The sequence below is a fragment of the Hordeum vulgare genome, chromosome 7H (genome assembly GCF_904849725.1).
Source record: "Hordeum vulgare subsp. vulgare chromosome 7H, MorexV3_pseudomolecules_assembly, whole genome shotgun sequence".
NCBI classification, from domain to species: Eukaryota; Viridiplantae; Streptophyta; class Magnoliopsida; order Poales; family Poaceae; genus Hordeum; species Hordeum vulgare.
Window position 1 is genome coordinate 580,534,331 of NC_058524.1, and position 21,456 is coordinate 580,555,786.

The 21,456-nt window shown below is 46.4% G+C and overlaps 2 protein-coding genes across 2 annotated transcripts; one reads left to right on the top strand and one right to left on the bottom strand.

The window, feature by feature from the left end:
- Nucleotides 1-8,332: 8,332 nt before the first annotated feature.
- LOC123409372 lies at nucleotides 8,333-9,328 on the top strand. The gene has a single exon (XM_045102296.1). The coding sequence runs from the start codon at nucleotides 8,333-8,335 to the stop codon at nucleotides 9,326-9,328; it is 996 nt and encodes a 331-aa protein (XP_044958231.1).
- Nucleotides 9,329-16,458: 7,130 nt separating this feature from the next.
- LOC123411300 (protein PECTIC ARABINOGALACTAN SYNTHESIS-RELATED-like) lies at nucleotides 16,459-20,989 on the bottom strand. The gene is made up of 11 exons (XM_045104229.1): nucleotides 20,589-20,989; nucleotides 20,453-20,503; nucleotides 20,268-20,352; nucleotides 19,604-19,680; nucleotides 19,311-19,399; nucleotides 19,063-19,182; nucleotides 18,024-18,140; nucleotides 17,631-17,774; nucleotides 17,413-17,536; nucleotides 17,116-17,307; nucleotides 16,459-16,934 (listed from the first exon to the last, which is right to left on the bottom strand). Exons 1-11 carry the CDS (start codon nucleotides 20,910-20,912, stop codon nucleotides 16,572-16,574), a joined length of 1,686 nt encoding a protein of 561 aa, XP_044960164.1. The 5' UTR covers nucleotides 20,913-20,989; the 3' UTR covers nucleotides 16,459-16,571.
- Between the last annotated feature and the right edge of the window lie 467 nt (nucleotides 20,990-21,456).

The window sequence follows — 21,456 nt, forward strand, 5'->3', positions numbered from 1 at the left end:
CTCTCCCAGATCAGTGTTACAGAGCCCAAAGCACTTACTCTTCCAAACTGGCCAGGGCTCAGATGGCCACAGATGATGTTCTTCGCTTGAGAATCGAGTTGCTTGAATTTCTTCACATCAGCTGCAGTGACACTGGCACAGATGATGGGGACTCCATTTTCCACAATATACCAGAGATCATTATCAATAGCTTGTAGATGCATTTGCATTTTTTTCTTCCGAAAGGGAAAGTTCTTTCCTTCGTAGGTAGGACATGCTGCAGTCACCTTAAACATGCCTGCAGTCGACATAACTAAAACCCCAGGTGGTTAAACCAAAATCACACAGAACAAGGGAGTACCTTGCTCTGATACCAATTGAAAGTGCGTTATATCGACTAGAGTGGGGGTGAATAGGAGATTTTTAGAATTTCATCACTGAGGAAATTCCTTTTGAGGAAATTCCTCACTGATGACTAACTTACAGCGGAAACAGTAAAGGATCAGACGTGCAAACGTTCACACCAGCAGTATTTCAGAGTGAAGAATGTGGAAACAGATTGCACAGTAAGCAAGCACGCAGAATCCAAATGATGATTAACTATTGTGAAGAATTTGGGGTTGAGGAAATTCAGAGAAAGTCTTCAGCAAATTCTTCAAACAGTCACAGTGAAAGTCATCAACACATAATACAAAGAAAGTAAAGAGTTGAGGAATTAGAACCCAATTCTCACAGAAGACAGTCGTTGATGACCCAGTTCCAACTGCTGTGACAGTTGTACATCTGGTTTGGAGCGGCTTGGTATTGAAACCAAAGGACACACAGTCCCGGGACACACAGTCCCTACCGTATTCTCCTTGAGCTAAGGACACACAGTCCTCGCCCAACACTCGTGGTAAGTCTTCAGGGCAGACTTCCAAACCCTCACAAACTTGGTCACTCGACGATCCACAATGAACTGATGGAACGTTCTAGACCATGACGCCTAACCGTCTGGAGGATGCACAGTCCTCAAAGGTAAAAGGCTTCAGTCCCACACAGGAACAACTTCTTCAGTGATGCTCAGTCACTAGGTTTGGTTTGTGGTTTCGGTGGGTGGTGTATTTCCTCACTGATGAATTACTCTAGAAGACTCTGAGGAATTTGGGTTGCTCTTATGACAAGTGTCAGTTTCTAACGGAGCAGCCAACCAGCTAGTGGTTGTGGGGGTGGCTATTTATAGCCTGGGAGCATCCCGACATGATTTGACACTAATGCCCTTAAATAATATGACCATTGGAGTGGATAAGACCAGTGACTTGGCGTGGTTATCGAAACGGTCGGAACCCTCATCTGTGAGAGTCCTCATGTCACTCATATTCCTCACTTGAGGCTTTTGGTAGGATTAGACTTGGGTTGAACATCATGAGGAAATCCATTCCATAGTGTTACTTTGACCCCCTTTAACAGTACGGTGTTCCTATTCATCAAATGCGAAGAAAGTAAAACAGAAAGAGTAAATCTTCACGCTTCAAATTCTTCAGAATGAATTTCTTTAGGAACCACCGGACTTCTCAATATCAGTATCTTCATGAGGAATATCGATTTCATCGCAGATTCCTCGCGATCCATTTCTTCAGCTTCAGACCAATTTCTTCAACTGAAGATATACATTTTTAGGGGTCGATATTCTTCAAATATCTCAAACTCCTCAATGACTTATAGATCCTGTGTACACTTATAAACGCATTAGATACTTAACCTATAAGTCTTCAAACCACCAAATTCACTAAGGGGCACTAGATGCACTTACAATGCTGCAGCGGACCTGGACGTGCCATGACGCTACAGGCGCATCGAGGATGTGTACGGCACCACCAATGTTGTGCGGGCTCCGACGGAGATGCCCGATCCTGAGTTCGAGGATGACGAGCTCGGGATGATGTGTGTGGTCGCTGCTGATGAGCCGGTGAGCGTCGACGAAGCGCTCGCTTCCCCGGAGTGGAGGGCGGCGACGGAGGAACAGATGCAGGCCATTGCTGACAACAACACATGGTCGACAGCAGCGGTACCTCCCGAGTGCCGCGCGATCGGCCTGAAGTGGGTGTTCAAACTGAAGAAAGATGCAGACGGCAATGTGTTTAAATACAAGGCAAGGTTTGTGGTAAAGGGGTACGACCAGCGACAGGGGGTGGACTTCGACGAAGTATTTGCACCGGTGGCTCGGATGGAGACAGTCTGCGTGCTCATCGCACTCGCCGCGCACTCTGGATGGGAGGTCCATCACATGGATGTCAAGTCGGCTTTTCTGAATGGCGATCTGGCAGAGGATGTCTACGTCCAGCAACCAGAGGGTTTCGTCAACCCAGATGATCCACGGGCTGCTCCGAAACTCACCAAAGCCTTGTACGGGTTGCGTCAGGCGCCGCGTGCATGGTATGCCAAGCTAGACGCATCCCTACATGAACTGGGTTTTGCGCGCAGTCCCCTGGAGCACGCCGTGTACAGACGTGGTGAGGGAAGCTCACTCCTCCTAGTGGGAGTCTATGTGGATGATCTGGTCATCACGGGTGCAGACGGCGATGAGATCAAGGCGTTCAAAGCCGAGATGCAATGACTGTTCAAGATGAGCGATCTTGGGCTACTGTCATACTATCTCGGAATAGAGGTGAAACAAGAGCACGGCAAGATCACTCTCTGTCAGAGAGGATATGCGGAGAAGGTGCTCGAGCCCGTCGGGATGAGCGGTTGCAACCCCTGCGGCACACCGATGGAGGTTCGCCTGAAGCTCAGCAAGGAGGACGGCGCACCACCGGCGGACGCCACCAAGTACCGCGACGTCATCGGCTGCCTGCGCTATCTGGTCAACACGAGACCAGAAATAGCTCTGGCCGTGGGCGTGACCAGTCCATACGTGGAGGCGCCGAGCACGCGACACTGGACGGCCGTGAAGTAGATTCTCAGGTACATTCGCGGTACTTTGCATTATGGTTGCAGCTACAAACGGGGGTCAGGGGAGCCCTCCCTAGTGGGATACAGCGACATCGATCACGCCGGTGACACAAATGATCGTAAGAGCACTTCCGGCGTGGTGTACTTCCTTGGCGGAAGCATTGTCACCTGGACCTCGAAGAAGCAGAAGGTGGTGGAGATTTCGTCGTGCGAAGCTGAGTATGTTGCCGCAGCAGCAGCGACATGCCAGGGGGTGTTGCTCAGCAGGCTCCTCGCAGATCTGACAGGGCGATCAGTGGAGAAATTCCAGGTACTCGTGGACAACAAGTCCGCGATCGCCCTGAGCAAGAACCCGGTTCACCATGACCGGAGCAAACATATCGACATCAAGCATCATTTCATCCGTCAGTGCATCGAGGAAGACAAAGTAGAAGTTGATCATATCGGCACTGACAACCAACTCGCTGACATCCTGACCAAAGCATTGGGAAGGGTCAGGTTCGTGGAGATGCAGGAGAAGCTTGGAGTCGTCTCGGTGCAGCAAGCTTAAGGGGGTGAATTGTTAGCTCGTCTAAGCCTGTCGCACCCGTCGCTAGTTCAGTTAAGTTCAGAGAATAAGCTAGTCAGTTAGTTTTTTCCCGCCTAGTTTTCAGCTAGGTTAGTTTGCTTTCAGTTATAGCGCCAGAAGACGCTGGATGTGCGATCTCTGGCGCGATGGTAGCGTCGACCGAGAGTGCTCGAGGACGTGGATGGCACGACCTAGTAGCTGAGCATTACTCGCGACATGATCGGATCTCACTGAATAAAGGGAGAAAGAACAGAAAAGTTGCACCAAGTTCGCAGCGCAAAAACCTCTCTCGCCATCGTCTCATCGCTTCTTCACTCGAGTCTCTCCTCTTGCCTGACTTTGCAACAACAATCTTTTCCTTAGTCAACCGCACTAGAATCGGCTTTTTCACCGCCAACAAGCCCGCCTTTGCGTAGCTCCACACGGTTTGCCCCCAAGGTCAGTTTACTCCTTGAATCGCACTGGTCGTCCTTTGAGATGGCGTAGCAATCTCAAGTGCAAGCCCTAGCCGTCCGACGGCAATGAAATCGGTGAAGTAGACCGACATTGAAGCCGCTTCTTTGTTGCCCCTACTTCTTGGCCATGTTTATCGCATCGACGCCCTAGAACCGCCTATCCAGCCTTCTATGCAGCTTCACTAGTGTTTGCCGCCTTGCGTCCCTAGCTGGAGCTCCGTCATCGACCGCCGGTAAACCGACTCCATTGCCTCTATTGTTTTTCATCTAAGAAAGGTCTCAAATGAATCATTAAACCCTCTTATGTTTAGATGAAGATGTTGTCAGAGATACCTTACGATAATTCATCATCAAAGGAGGAAGAAGATGATGATGATGAATTGGAGTTGGTGGCTTTCGTGGTTACTATGGAGGAGGATTTTTAGGAAACTGAGGTGTGGTTCTTAGTTTGGTCTAAGGTTGTTTCTTAGAGATAGAGTCATGGGTCATGATGATCTAGTGAGGGATTACATTGAGGTTGTCTCTTCAACACCATTGCAAAAGCTATATGGAAATATGATCCTTGATTTCAAAGCAGAAGGAATGCATCGTCGTCAGCAGCAAGTGCAAATCCATTATTATAGATTATAGCAATCATGTGAGTCCTTGATTATGGATGCACAACCGATGCCAGCAATGACTGTGTTGGCATTGGGGAAGATCTCATCGTCGGATGTGTGACACAATTATGCGCAACTGTGATCAAGATCGATGGACCGAAGTACTTGAGGGCTCCCAATAAAGAAGATATCGAGAGCCTAATGGCAAAAAATCAATAGAGAGGTTGCCCAGGGATGCTTGGATCAATAGTATGTATTTGACATATAAGAATTGTCATGTGCCATGACAAGGTCAGTACAGAGGGCATTACCATGATCCAATCATCATTCTTGAGGCAGATGCATTAGATGATCCTTAGATTTCGCACGCATATTTTGGGATGTCTGGCTTTCACAGTGATCTCAATGTCCTCCAATGATATCCTGTTTTGCAAGGCTTGTGTCGGTGACAATCCACCTTGCAACTATTTTTTCAGTGGCCATGAGTACAACATGGAATACTGCCTTGCCGATGGCATCTATCCTCCATGAGCCACATTTGTGAAGACTATCCACAAACCTAAAGGTAACAAGAAATTTCATTTTGCAGCTTGCCAAGAATCTGCTATAGATGTTGAGAGAGCTTATATAATGTTTCCCCACATACAACGTTCAAGATTAAGTGGTTCCCGTGTAGCCACATATATAATCCCACTTAATGCGTTAGGGTTGAGATGGACCAGGTGACATGGTGCTAGTACCCTACGGGAGAGACGACGGCACCTAGTCCTTGCAAACTTGCGCTGCTTGTAGCACAGCCAAGCGAAGAGCACAAGCGATGGCGTTGGTCGGCAAGCGTGTGCGTACGGGATGAAAATTATGCTAAGTTAGGCAGCGAGTTAAGCAACATGATTGATGTTTGTTTGTGTTTTTTTTTGAGAAATCAACATGAATGACGTGGATGTCGAATGGGTGTAACCAAAGGCCCTCGATGGGCAGAAGCGCAACCTACAACGTTAACGTCGCGGATTGTCTTGCGATCGAAGAGCTAGCAGTGGCGTCGGTGAAGTAATTCCTTAAACATTATTGGGAAATAGGATAAGGAAATGGGAAACTCTTACCTTCCACCGGCGGATCCAAATAAACTGTCCACCGCTTCCTCGTCCCGCGCATCAATCGATTTCTGAAACTGGGGCACAGTTTCTGAAATTGGGCAGTTGTTTCAGAGAAACTGTCCAGTCCGTGCTCCGCCCCGACGACCTCGCGTCGCCGGCCTGCTGTGGCTCGCCGCCCCTCCGCCGTCGGCTGCTGTAGCCCCGCCGCCTCCTCTGCTGCCGGCCTGCTGCGGCCCTGCCACCCCCTCCGCCCCCGGTCCCGCACGCCCCGCCGTGGTGCGCCGCCGCCGGCCGATCCTGCCGCCACCGGCGCCGGAGCCCCCAGCCATCGCCGTCGCGTTCCTGCCGCCGGCCGACTCGCGTCGGCCCTGCCTCCCCGCGCCAGACCGGATCCCGGCTGGGGTAGTGCTTCTGCAACAAGCAAATTGTTTCTGAAACTCGACCGTTGTTTCAGGAATTAACGGATCCAAAGTTTATTTTTTGCAACAAAGCGAAAGTTTCTGCAACTCGAGCATCGTTTCAGGAATTGCGTCCAGAGCGGATCAGACGCAGCGGATCGGACGGCTACACGCGCGAGATCGAACGGTTGTTCAGGTGGTGGATATTTAATAAATATCCACCAATAGATGCGTAGCAGTCCCCTAAGGAAATGGTCTTGGGCTTTTAGTATAGAAGAGGGTTTGCTAGAAATGCATTGATGGGTTTAAGCCTTAATGGTTATCCGGTATGCAGTGTTCTGGGGCATCAAAGACGAATGTGTGATAGTATCATGGGTTTATCTTCTTTTTTTCTCTCATGGACTTTTCTCATATACTCCCTCCGTCCCAAAATAAATGTCTCAACTTTGTACTAGCTCTAGTATAAAATTGTACTAAGTTTGAGACAGTTATTTTGGGACGGAGGGAGTATATGATTTCAAGAAGGGAAAAAGCTTGGGAACAACTGGCTGATCCAGCTCATCCAACACAGGACATCCGCTGCCTCCCATGCATGATGCATGTCCCGTGTGTGGCCCGTGCATCACACCGCATTGTTCTACAACGCTATTGCATCTAGATCTTTGTTATATTTTTGTGCAATATCACCTATGTTATAATTTTTTCTTCTGCAACAACACCTATGTTACAAAAAAGTGAAGATGCAAAAAAAAAAAGCAAGACATTTGTTGTAAAAAAAAATCTACAGCAAGACCTTTGTTGCAAAAAAATACAATCCAATCTTTGTTGCTGCAATAAGACCTCTGTTGTAAAAGAGAACTCGCAACACAACTTTTGTTGCAAAAGTGAAGACTAGATCACATTGGATCTAACAGCTCGCAACCTGGTGGATCTTTAATAAAAATACCAACGCGTAGGGCATCCCTTTAAGAAATGGAAAAGCTTGTCTTCAACCGACGGATCACACGTGAGCAGTCCGTCGCGTCCACTATATGACATGTGTCCTTTGTGTTTCTATTTTTATGCTGCAAATTGTCTTCCGCAACAACATCCATGTTGCAACACTCGCCAAAAAAATACCCATGTTGAAAAAAACATGAAGATGGAAAAATTGGGAATATTTTCTACAACATCATTTGTGTTGCAAAAAAATTCCACAACAACATCCATGTTGCAAAAATGGTGAAGGAAACTTTTTTTTTTGAAAAATCACCTATGTTGCATAAAGTTTCTGTAACATAAGCTTTGTTAAAAGAATCTGCAACACAAGCCTTGTTACAATAATAAAGACAGTGTTGGACGTTGGATCTAACAACCGTCGAGGTAGCGGGTCTTTTTAAAAGATCCGCCGCTTCGCTAACCATTGGATTAAACAAAAAGGTTGTTGCGTTCAGATGTTTGCAACAGAGTTCATGTTCCAAAACTTTTGCAATAAAGGTATTGCGGTAGAAATTGGTTTACAACAAAACTAATGTTGCAGAATTTCTTTTGTCTTCACCTTTTACATGACATTGTGGAAGAAAGTTTTGCAACATTGTTGATGTTGCCGAAATCTTTCTTGCAGCTGGGATATTGTTTTAAAAGAGTGTGGCGATGACGTGATCTGCAACAAGGGTCAAGTTGGAGGAAAATGAAGTGGCGTAGGTTGGCTCCCGATCGTGTGATTAATAACAGATCCGACGGCTACAAATGCGGTCGACGCGAGCGGATAAAACATGACGAAGAAAGCCCGTCGGTTCTTAAAAAAAAATTGGAAATTTTCAGTCGTTGAACTGAGATTTGCCTTGTGCGTTGGATAACTGAAACGGAAAAGTGACCGAAACCGAATGGAACTTGGTATCGGCAGGTTGTGAGGATATATATTGCTCCCGCCGGAACACGATGTGGAGTCGGCAAAAGCTCTAGAAATATAATCACAGCACGGTAGCAGGCATGCATGGCTGCTCCTGCTTACCTTAACACGCCGCGAGATTTCTCTCTCAAGTCTAAACCCCAATCCCTGAACTGAAGTCGATCGGGCATGGCCATGGCGCTGATCAGGCCGCAGACCGAGACCTGGACCAGGGACCTCAGGAGCGGCGAGTCCACGAGGTTTCCCTTGAGCGCCAGCCAGCAGGCGGCAGTCGCCATCGCCGTGCTCGTGGCGCAGGCGAGAGCCGGAGCCGGCCAGAGCGTGCGCGTGGCCGTGCACGCCAACACCGGCGAGGAGATGGGGAGGTTCGTGCTGTCGGGTGAGACGCCCCTCTTGGGGCTGCTGTCCCTGCCGGTGATGAACCAGGAGTTCTCGCTGGAGGTCGACTCCGCTGCCTACGCGGTTGTTCGGCTATACGGCTTCCTTTTCACGGTGCCGCCTGAACCGGGGACGGCGGGCGACGAGCTCGGCATGAGCAGCCCCGGCGACGACGATCTGGTGCAGATGGAGTGCGTCCCCGAGGGGGAGGGCCGGTTTCTGGGAGGCCCGGCGCCGTGGTTCGCCGCCGCGGGGTGCACGGCCGGCTGCATGCGGGTCGCCGCCGTGGAGGAGGACCAAGAAAAAGAAGAAGAAGAAGAAGGAGGAGGAGGCAAGCAGATCATGGTGCTCTACCGCTACGCCGCTTTCTCGGTGTCATCGGACGGCGTGGTGGCGCGAGGGAGCAACAAGGCGCACCTGCTCCGGTTCGTCGCCGCCGGCGACCACACGGCGAGGTCGCTGGCGTGGGCCGGGTCGTCCCTGGCTCGGCTGATATACCCCGGTCGCGTCAGCGAGCAGCTCCAGGAGCTATGGTCGGGCCTGGCGGCGCAGGTGAGCGCGCTGCCGCGCGCCGCGCGCGTCGAGGTGTTCGTCGACGTCGGCATCCTCCAGAGGTCGGTGTTCGTCCACGACGGCATCCTCCGGATGTCGGAATACACGCCCGAGCGCGTGGAGCGGATGCGCCCCTCGCTGGAGCGCATGGCGGAGGAGCCGTGGCCCGTGCGCTTCACCGGCATGGAGCTGCACCTGCCGGAGCCGATGCGGCGCGGCCATGATAAAGACGAAGCCACCGTCAACGACGACGACGGCACGGACGCCGGTGAACGGCCAGCGAAGCGAAGGAGGGTCGTCGCCGCCGGGGAGGATTGCCCCGTCTGCTTGCAGCTGCTGGAGGGCGATGACCTCGCCGCGTGGCCGGGCTGCGTCAAGCCGCACGTCTTCCATGGCGCGTGCCTGGAGGGCGTCCTCGTGGAGAGCAAGACGTGCCCTATGTGCAGGCACACGCTGTACATCGAGCCCAAACGCTCGACGTAATTAACAAATGTGCAACTAGCTGTTCTCCAGAAATTATTTGATCTGCTCAAGGATTGAATTCTTGGGTTCATGGCAAATTCATGAATGAATGAATCATGACTACTGTATTTGATTTGAATCAATCTCTGTAACAGGGCCGTTTGGCGCTAATGTAAGTGAACAATGTTTGTTCAATTATGTAATTTTTTGAACCGGGCTTTCTTCCCTTTCCATTACTTTCATAACGGAAATACAATGTCTTAGGGCCAGAACAAGAGAGGGAAAGGGAAAAAAGCGAGTTCGGAGCAATATCAGGAAACCCGTCATTCACGCCTGTCATCAGGAACATGAACTGCGGGACGAAAACCTGCTATCACCCTAAACTACACTGCGAGGAATACAAGTATCAATACCACAACATCTATCATCAGACCAGGCTCACCAAAAGAGCACAAAGACCAAACTGAAAACAAGTTATACGCCCAACAAAACATAAAACCTCAAGTACCACCATGGACAACAGATCACCATCATCGCAAAACAGTATCACCATTCATCCCAGATTTCTTCATCTTCAGCCTGCTCGTTTGCTTCTGTCCTCGGCGGTTCACATAGACGTAGCATTTGAGTTGTACTCTTCTTCAGCAGCTGGGCTCCTTTCTTGATATTATCTGTCATCTCTGGTTTCTGCATACCTGCCCAGTAATCCATAAATGCACTTGTTGTGAAAGCAATCTCAAAAAGAGTTTTGATCAATTTCTTCTCAAAGGTAGCCCTATTCCGAGCCAACCAAATGGACCAACAAACTCCGGCTAAGCCAATAGTGTATATTTCGCAAAGGCCTGGCAAAAAGCATATAACCAAGAAAAGACATGCCAGATTGTTTTCGGAACATAACTAGTACCAACAACAGCACCTACTATTCTCCATACAATCCTGGCCACAGAACACCCAAAGAAAAGATGCTGAGCCGACTCAAGTTCATTACAAAAAGAACATTTGGGATCTCCCTGCCACTGCCTTTTTTTCATATTATCTCTAGTAAGAATAGACTTTTGGAAAAGTTGTCACAGGAAAATTTGTATTTTCAGAGGAATTTTAGCCCCCCAAATCCACTTATAATGTGCCCCCGCAAGATTTCTCTCCAGCCATCTATACATAGACTTAGTGGAATAATCTCTGGAGTTATCCAACCTCCAGTAAACCTCATCATTTTGATCTGCACAAATCTTATCCAACACCCATTGCTTCATATTTTCCCATTTTCGAAGCATAGCTGGAGATAACCTCCTCCTAAAGGAGGTAAGATGATTCATACTTTCTAATTTATCTACAGTACAATCCTTATCTAAGCAAATTTCAAAAAGATCAAGATATTTATCTTTCAGCAGAAAATTCTCACCTAGATCATCTAGCCAAAGACTAGCAATGTTACCTTTCTTAAGCACCACCCCTCTACCAGCCATATAATATTCTTTAACTTTCAGAATATTTTTCCAACAAGGGGAATCAGAAACTTTCTGTTTAACTTTAGCTACAGATGTCCTTTTGAGGTACTTAGCTTTCACAATGTCATGCCATAATCCTTCCTTCTTCTCCAACTTCCACCACCATTTGGCTAACAAGCTAATATTCTGCTTCCTCGGATCTTTAACCCCCAGGCCCCCCTTTGCTTTAGACCTAAAAACACGGGTCCATTTCACCATATTATAACCTTTTCTCCCTTTGCGATGCCAAAAGAATTTTCTTCTCGGCTTGTCCCATTTTTCCAGTGTTGATTTTTTAAGCAACGCCATGGACATATAGTATGAGGGGATGTGAGATAGTACCGCATTAACCTTAATAAGTCTACCCCCACTGGATAGAGACTCACTAATCCAGGATTCCCCATGACTAATGAATTTGTCATCAACAAAAAGCCAGTCACTGCATTTAAGTCCAGCATAACTGACAGGCATACCTAAGTATTTAATAGGAAAAGCCCCAATCTCACAGTTGAACATATCAGCGTATTTTCTCATAATATCATCATCAGCACCAACCGCGAAAATCTCACTTTTCACAAAATTAATCTTCAAACCAGACATGATCTCAAAGAGATAAAGCAGCAGTTTAATATTCAAGGCGTTCTTAATATTGTCTTCAAAACACAAGATAGTATCATCTGCGTACTGGAGGATAGCCACTCCGTTTTCAACTAAGTCTGCTGCTAACCCAGTAAACAAGCCATTATCATGTGCTTTCAGGACCATCTTAGTAAGGCAATCAGCAGCAAGATTAAAAAGGAAGGGTGATAAGGGATCCCCCTGTCTCACACCCTTAGCACTCTGGAAATATTCTCCCACCTCATCATTTAGTTTCACACTGACAGTACCACCCACCAGAATTCTCCTGATCCATTCAATCCAGCGTGAGTTAAAATTTCTTTTACTATGACACTCCAACAGGAAGTCCCAGTTAACTTTATCATACGCTTTCTCAAAGTCAAGTTTAAGGACAATCCCTTTTTTCTTCTGAGCATAAGTATGGTGCAAGATCTCATGTAATGACATGATCTCGTCCGTAATATCTCTATTCTTAATAAAGGCATTCTGGTGTCGACTAAACAAGATGTCTGCATGGGGTTCTAATCTGATAGTTAACACCTTAGTAATCAGCTTGTAAATACATCTAAGCAAACAGATAGGTCTGAACTGCTGCATTTTATCAGCTCCAGCAACTTTAGGTAATAGTGTTATTATACCATAATTGAGTCTCTCCACATTGAGCTTATTTTCATGAAACCAATGGAAAAGGGACATTACATCACTCATAACAATGTCCCAGCAAGATTGAAAAAATTCTATAGGAATATTATCAGGCCCAGGAGCCTTGTTATGTTTCATAGAAAACAGAGCATTTTTCACTTCTGTATCAGAAAAGGGTCTAAGTAAGAGAAAGTTTTCAATATCACCCAATTTCTCCTTATCACACCACATATTCCCATCAATCTTGCACAAGTTCCCAGGGGCAGGACCAAAAAGTTCTTTATAAAAATCAGTAGCATGTTTAAGCATGTTCTTATTCCCTTCTATAATCATATCTCCACAGCTAAGAGACACAATAGTGTTTCTTCTTCTCCTCCCATTCACAATCCTATGAAAATACTCAGTGTTGCTATCACCTTTTAGCAACCAGTTGTCATGTGATTTTTGCAGCCAAGCTACCTCCTCTTCCAGTAGCAAGCCGTTTAGCTCAACCTGCATTTCCACTTTCTTGCAATAGAGCTCAGGACTCAAAACATCATTCTCTTGCAATTCCTCAATACGTCATAATTCCTCTCTCAGCCACTTTCTTCTTTTCCTGGCATGACCAAAATTACTCGAGCCCCACCCTTTAAAATACTTCTTGAATCTCTTTAGTTTGATATTCATAATGTCAATAGGATTATCAGAATAAACAGGTTGCATCCAGACTTTAGCAACCACAGTATGAAAATGAGGCTTGTTTAACCAATTCAGGTCAAATCTGAATTCCCTCTTACCAAAATTAATGGGAACATTATCGTCAGTATTAAGAATCAGGGGACAGTGATCCGAAATCTCTCTAACAATCTTCCTAACAAAAGTGGAAGGAAACAGATATTCCCAGGATTTGGACATGAATACTCTGTCCAGTTTCTCCAATGTGGGATTTTGTTGATTATTAGACCAAGTATACATGCCACCAGTCATATACACCTCTCGCAAGGAAAGAGCATTAATAATGGAATTAAAAAGATCTGATGAGTGTCCTAATTTCACCTTCTTATTTTTCTCCCCCACAAATCTAAGAATATTAAAATCTCCTCCCACAATGTAAGGACAGGTAATGTGACTGCACGTAGCCGCCAACTCTGTCAAGAAATCAGTTTTAAATTCCTCATGAGCTGATCCATATACCACCATAACACAACATTTCATCTTAAGAATCTTGTTCCATAATTCGAAATTCATAAGGTATTTGCCCTCCACACAATTCACCAGATCAAAAACATTGTTTCTAAAGCCTCGCAATATCCCACCTGACTTCCCTTCCGAAGGGATCCACCTCCAACTAAAAGCTTTACCAGGATCAATCTTTCTCAAGAATTTAGGTGAAAAATCCTTCTTCATAGTTTCCTGAATCCCAATAAAGTCAAGCTTAAAATCCCTGACCAAGTCAGAGATATATGTCCCCATGCCTCTTTTTCCAATCCCTCTACAATTCCAAAAGCTACTAATCATTTTTTCTATTTCTAGTATTGTGGTTTTTGGTGCTAGGTTTGCCAGGAGCCATAGCCTTACCTGCACCATCTCCCACTTTCTGTTTTTGACTTCTAGTCACAGGTTTAGATATAGTAACATTAACTTTTTTCCTCTCTTTTTTCCTGGATCTAACCACAGTAAAGTCATCAATATCTAAATCCTCATCTCCTCCCCACTCAGTATCTAAGAGAGATGCTTCCCCAGCAGCATTAGTAATCAACAAAACTGTATCCTGTCGAATATCATTTTTATCAACTTTTTTAGCAATGTTAGCTCTAGAGATCTCAAGTTCTCTAATGATATCTATGGAATCAAAATTATCATCAGGAATATTAACACCCATTTTAACAGCAGCAGATATAATCTCAAGATTTGATAAAACTTCAAAAGAGTTAACATGAGATATGCTATTACCTTGCAGGTCTCTTTTTTGAGCCAGCCTCTCAGCTCTGAGCCCCATATGTTCCACATTGCCTCCTACATTCCTCTTGCTACATCTGGTTTGCATTTCCTCCCTCACAGGGGGAGTAGGGATCACTTCCACTTGCTCACCAGAGTTATCAGGGGACTGCACCAGATAGGATTGTTTTTTTTATCATCAGAGATGTCAGTAGGATCCATCTCAGTCACCACAGGTTCCCCCATACAAGCATCAAGATAGGATAAGAATTTTTTGCCAGGAAAAGATACAGAGCTTGGCACAATCTGCAGAGAATTCACAATAATTTCATCATAGGATACCCTTCCAGAATCCACATTCCCCCCTTCCTCATTTCTTTGATTTTTCTCAGCCTCTTTCACTATAGTATCAATGAGCAGCTCATTTCCCATTTCCTCACTCTCTTCTTCAGACAACATGTCCTCACTCTCATTTTGTTTTTTTTTCCTCTTCCATATTTTCTTCCACAGGTTTCATCACCACATTTTTTCCATAACACCCACCAGTTGTTCCCAGGGGAGCCGAAGACTCCCCCATATTAGATGATGATGCAATGTTTCTTTCCCCACGGGTCTCAGTAGTGAATCTCGCTTTTTTAGCAGCATTACCTTCCTCATTCTCCTGCAATATTCCAATTCTTTCCCTTGGAGGATTCTTAATCAGGATTTTATCAACAGAATAGAAGAAATCATAAAAGTGTCCTCCCAACACCCCTTCTGCTGAAGCAGGGATATCCTCAGCATCTCTACAACCCAACTTAATTCTAACAGATTCAGGTCTATTGATAGTAGCTTTATCAATCTCCAAGGTGACTCCCACAAGAGATCCCACATAAGCAATGTTCTTCTCATGTCTCTTATCCAGAGGAATATTGCTCACATTAACCCAAGCAACATTCAGCACCCCTTTAGCCCCCACAGATTCAGACCATTTTCTCAAATTAATAACAGCACCACAACTCTTAACATTCATACTTTCAGCAAAGCAAGCTTTATCCACATCTCTAGGAGAAGGGAACCTCATAACAAAGGTATTAGGGCCAATAGATCTGGCCGAGCACCTCCAGTTAGTATTGATGTAAGAGTTAAAGAATTCCTCCAATTGTCTACCAGATGCATGACCTTCTACCACAGATATCACAATAAATCTGTTTCTATCAGTAGTCTGGCTAGGAGTACTATAGTCATAGATATAGAAAAAGCCTTTCCCCTCTGCCTGAAACCCACACATGAGCGCTACACACTCCCATGGAAGAACAGTATTGCAAATCGGAGCCAAATGCCCATGAATCCCACATCTACCACAAACAGCACGCGGACAGTATACAGGCAAGTGCCCAGGCTCCCTGCAAGTAACGCAAACCTCGGCGCCTCCCACTAGTGGAGAGGCGTTCCTCTTGCCGGGGGTGGGATGTCGACGATCAGCGGGTTGTTGTTGTGGACGCGTCTCCTGAAGTCGCCCTCCCGCAGATCCGCCTGCAGCGACCTGGGTGCTGTTGTCGCCCCACTTCTCCCCGCGGGTTCCTCCTTGCGTCTCCATGGCCGCCGCCTCCCATCTGGCCTTGTCAGAACTGCCGTGGCGCGGATCCACGTTGGAGGAGATTTGCCCGCCGTCCTTGGCTTCGCGCATCCACACCATGTTGCGGCCGCCTCCGCCTCCGCCACGGCCGTGACCTCCTCCAAGCCCGATCCGGCCATCACCTCCGCCGCGCCCGAATCGACCTTCGCCACCTCCATCTCCGCGGAACCCACGGCCACCCATCTCTCGCCCAGCCATGGGTGGATTCCGCGGTGGCGATGCTATCACCTCAGCGAACGATCTGATGTCTCCTCCCACCTTCCCCTCCCACCAGCCGAATGAAGGTGGAACCCTAGGTGACGAAACCCTAGCTTTTCCCCAGAAGTGGCCGAGGAGGGAGGAGAGATCGGGAATGGGCGACGCTGCGTGTGCGGATGGGGACATCGTCGAAGCCCTACCGTCGCATCCTGTAGCACGCGGGCCTTCTCCTGGCGGGGCCGTGGCCTCACTCGACACGGGCCTAGGCCCGAGAATGCCCGACTCGCGCGTGGCTTGCGGCACACGGTCGCGCAGGCGTACGTGGACACTGCCCACGGTCACGCTCTCCTGCGTGCCGGCCCGAGCCGCCGGCGACGATGAGCGCCGTCGCGGGTGCGTCAGCGGTGAGGGGGGCGAGAGGGATGTGAGGAAAGCCATCTCCAGGTAGCTGGTAGATTAGGTACCTCTTCCGTTTCCACGAGAACGAGAGGGAAGCGGTTGACATGGAGATGAAATCTCCCCTTCGTATTTAGTGTGCACTGTGAGAGCCTTCAATTATGTAATTACATGTGCACAAACTATTTTGGGGAAATTCATATGCATCAACTGAACTTTCATATATATATAAGTATTTCCAGGTGAAAAAAACCCTACAAAAACAAAACTGGATGTGGTAAAAAAAATAAGGACAATTATATTAGCTTACAGTTACAGCCTTACAGGATGGATTGTATGAACAAAAGAATTAATTAAGCTATGCACAATCACATGTAGTCTATATAGTTTATGCTCTACACATGCAATGGGAGAGAGGGTTCTCCCAGAGGTCATAGTGCGGAAAGGTGGCCTCGGGGAGGCCTGTTCGTGTCTGGTGAGTGATCATCACATCCTCCACGAAACTCGTCCATGGCATGTATGGGTCGCCGAAGAACTTCGACATGAGCCCCTTGTCCGGCTTGATAGACTTGAGCCTATGGCGTCCCATGTAGCGACGGAAGCCGATGATCAGCTTCGCGAAGTTGCCGCCATGGGTCATGACAAACACGTCCGACTTCAGGCATACGAGGAAGTCCAGTGCGGCAAGGCTGGTTACATGTTTCTTGAAATGCTCCATCTCCTCCTTGCTTGCGAGGTCTTCTTTGGTAACCTGCAATCAACAAAGATAATGGGTCAGTTGTCTCTACAACAAATCCACCGCTGATGGTCGCTTGCTCATCCATAGGTAATTGTCTCAATTTCCCTTCTGAATCTGTAGTTTCGCGTTATGTCCATATAAAGGCACTTTGAAGTTTGAAGCCAACAAACAGGATTCGAAGTAAAACACCTACCAAATTGGGGAACATATTCCTCAGCGGCGCCATTCTATTGTTTCCACCATACACTTGCCCTGATGCAACATATATCTGAGTCTCCTTCGTATATCCCATTGCACGCAGAATGAAACCTATTTCCCCAGGCTCAAGTGGGCAGCGGCCTTCTTTTCTCTTTTCCAGTGCTAAAGACCAGAGATGAGATCCATTCTGCATACAAGAGAAGTATATATTTAGGTAATGTATTCTGCAACCTTATCCTCCTTCACTATTCAGGCTCATACCATTTTCTAGACAATCACATTAGTATATCACCTTGAAGCGTCTTGGCCATTGTTTCTGTCTATATTCAGCCATCATTGCTTTCTCCTCTCTGGTTCCAACAAAATCACAAAAGGATAAACCCACCATTCCTTTCTCAAATCTAAGATGAAGAGCCCTTCAAAAGCAAGAATGACTGATGGTGAGATATGTAAAATAAATAAATTGCCAACTCCAGGCAGGTTGATCTGAAGACAGTGAGCTAAGCTTACATGTATGGATTTACATTGCCTGTTCGATTCCTCATCCTTGCTGCCAGCTTGTCAGCCATTTCTTCAATGCCAGGTAGAAACTTTAAGGCGTGATAATTAACTCTGCATCTGAGCCGGTTAATCTTCATTGGAACATTATCATACCTGCAATGATGAATTTACATTACAATATGGTCATTAGTCAATAGAAGTGAACAAAATAGCAACGATTAAACTGGGTGGGGTATAGGGCCAAGGGGGAGAGGGAGTGTAACAGAAAGCAATATTACTTGACCACAAAGAATCTAATGTGAAGATCTAGTCACTGTGCTAAACAATTATGTAAGAGGTCTGAAGATATATGAACAGGATAGAGACATGGAAATATCTTCATAAAATGATACTGAGACTTACCCCAATCTATCAACGAATGGTTTGATAGACATTATCGTTTTCTCTTTGATCCTTGGAAGTACATTATCAACATAAAACTGCGCTGGTGCATATTTTGGGATATTTTTTACAGTACGCCTGTTAAAATCAACATAAATAATTAGAGATGTTACAATTAAGTATGACAATATGTTGGCATGTAGAAAACAACATCTGCAACAAGCAAAAACAAGAAACAGCATAAGCACATTTATCTAACAATAAAAGTAAATGCAGAAATAGGCACCATTTTGCAGCTGGCGGTATTGCTGGCATTTAACAAAAAATTCACAGGCAGTAGTCACGGAAATTGGCAGAATTTTAATCACTACAAAAAATCTTATCCGGCAGATAAAACAGAATAACACATATGGGTTTATAGCTATTTCGGCCAGGACACTATCATGCCACACAAAGTACCAGTGCCAACCAATTCTGAATAACACATATGAGAGCGGGGTACTGTAGTTCAAAGCGCTATAATGAACTGGGACTACAGTATCAACCAACATGGCAACATTACCTAATATTTGATGCAGATTTCACAAAGATAAATGAGCAGAAGCAGAAAAAAAAACATTGCAATGCCCCAGCAGTATAATTTTATTGCACCCTCAAAATTCATGTCAACCAATATAAGAATCTGAACTGAACAAGCAGACTTATACTTGGGGAGCAATTGATGACATTTGAAGCAGAGATAACTCTAGTTGCACTGGCATTGCATTAGCAATTTATTGCATAACAATATTACATACATGAGAAATGGATATGTAACTTTGCAAATGACAGAAACTGCAGAGCACAAACAAGCAGCAGAAGACACCTAGTTAGTTGGCTTGTTCAAGTTAATACACTAAGATCAATTGTTCCCTCTCTAACAATATTGGTGTTGATTTTACTACATAAGAAAACAGTACTCTAAAAATCAATATCATTCATGTGTTTACTACACTTTAGCATCAAGGTTTGAAGCTGACAGCAGCTAAGACAGATCAAAAGATGAAATGAAGCAACCAACCTTATACTGGTGAACAGCTCATCTTTTTCTGTGAACCAGTCAGGAATATCTCTAACAATGCGCACATCATCCTTCAAATAATTTATAAAATGATCTACATCGAAGATATCTTCAAATTTCCTGAATAGAAAATGCAAGGTGTCAAATATTAAACACTTTTGCCAGGAGCACATGATAACAGACACAAATTACAAAGGGCATGAGCAAGCAGGAGTCAATTCAAAAAGGAGATCAGATTTGTCACTTACGTTTGATCTTTCCATATTTGATCCTGCTTCAGCACGGGCAAAATAAGTGTGGCGTTCATTATCTTAGCGATTGCGACAGCATTACATATCTGTGAATATAGCAAGTAGTGCAATCAACTGACAGTGCTCGATAAATATTAGGCAAGGTCCCATTTACTACATAAACAAATGTTGCATAACAAGTGAAAAGAAAATCGTGTCCTTCAAAATCCACATGGAAATAGAAATTATGTGCTATTAAGGCAGAAACAAAGTTCAAGAAATTGATAAATGTGGATAGGGCACATACGTACAGCTATTCGTTGCTGGTTCAATCCTCCCTCGGCATGAATAAAAATATACCCAGAAGTTTCGTTCTCTGACACAAGATCTGCAGTATAGTAGGGAAAAAAGACAACATTTATACTCATCAGGATGCAACCATGGTTTGAGGTGAATGGTTTGCATATTTTCGTAAGTTATGGTGATGAACATAAACAGCGGGTGGCCACCAAGACAGCCTCAACTTGTGACCCCTTTCCCCAAGAGGAAGCAACAGGAATTATTGTTTCACGAAGAAAGCTCGTGTGTTAGGCTATGGTTAGAAATGGTGGTAACAAGAACTTAACTGGTCCTTAAAGAAGAAATGCAGACAGAGTATTCTGTTTCTGGGCTCCCTTTCCACTTGTGCTCTTACAAATGATATCATAATTTTATCCTCATCTCAAAGTCAGTCAGTCACGTTTTATTTCTCCATCCACCCAACTTACCAAATATACTACGTCCAGCAGTAGCAGGTCAACTGTTCAATTTACTTATGGTCTTTAAGAAAATTTTATAAACTACCCGGATAACATATCGGCTTTGCAGTACTGTTTAAGATACATGAAGACACCGCCAAAAAGAAGGTACACTGATGAGAAGATACAGTCACAGTTATGAAACATCTTTCATCGCATTTCTATTGCCAGCACTTGCCTGAGATCTCATCGCTGCGGCGCTCGGCACACGGCTTCCAAGACGTGGCGGCGGCATGCGGATTCTCCCACAGAGAGTCGCTCACCTGAACGGCAACACCAAGCCAAACCAAGCAAACAAACGTTAGAACAGACCGCACGCACAAATATCCACCGAGATGAAAGGTGAGATCAACAGCACTTTACCCCGGGGCACTGGAGCCGAATCCCATCCTTGCGGCACAGGTAGGGCGCGTTCTAGGGTCCAACAACAACACGAATGTAAGCAAGCATCAGGGATCCCGATGATACGCAACGGAGATCGACGGGATCGAGGACTCACGAGGCGCGACCAGACGGAGGGGGCGGAGACGAGCGCGGCGAGGGCGACGCAGGCGAGGACGGCGAGCAGGATCCGGTAGGAGGCCGGGGCCGAGAGCGACCTGGGGTCCTCGAGCGCGAGGAGGGCGCGGACGGGGGCGGGGATGGGGTACCTCTGGTGGAGCGGAGGGGGCGGGCGCAGCGCGCCGTCCTTGCCGCCGTCGCCCCCGCCGCCGCGTGGGGAGGAGAGGAAGGGGGAGGACGCGGAGGCGGCCTCCGCGTCGCGCTTCGCGGGCGAGCCGGAGGCGCGGGCCGCCGCCGCCGTGGCGTGCCGCAGCTCGGCCATGGCGGCGTCGGTGCGAGGAGGGGGAGGAGAGTGTGCCGCCGCGGTTGCGGGCAGTGGGAACTGTTGGGATCTCCCGAGTGACGTGCTCCTTGCCCTCCACTCCACCGCGTGTGGGTACGTACTCGCGACTAGCCTCTCGTTTTCAGCGAAAAAATCGTCAAATTTTCGAAAAAATTATCAAAAGCATTTACATTTGGAAAACTTTGCTGAATTTGGGTCATTTGGCCGAACTGGTATATCACCATCACAACTGAAATTTCGAAATGCCCATTGTTTGGGTGGCGTCTGAACTCTGAACGTTGAAATCCGTGCCGTTCATAACTCTATAACTATTGCGCAGTCGTGGCACATGATCGATTAGGAGTATACGCCGTTAAAATTGTCACTCATGTGATTTGAGTGGCCGACTATTTCGTTTGGTGATAAAGCCGGGGCCACGCACCTTTATGGATTGGCTTGACTTCGCTGACGTTTTCTAGTAGAGTTAGATAGCCTTACCGACTCTTTGCATGAGTGCTCTATCGTTTCGGTGGTGAAAAGCAAT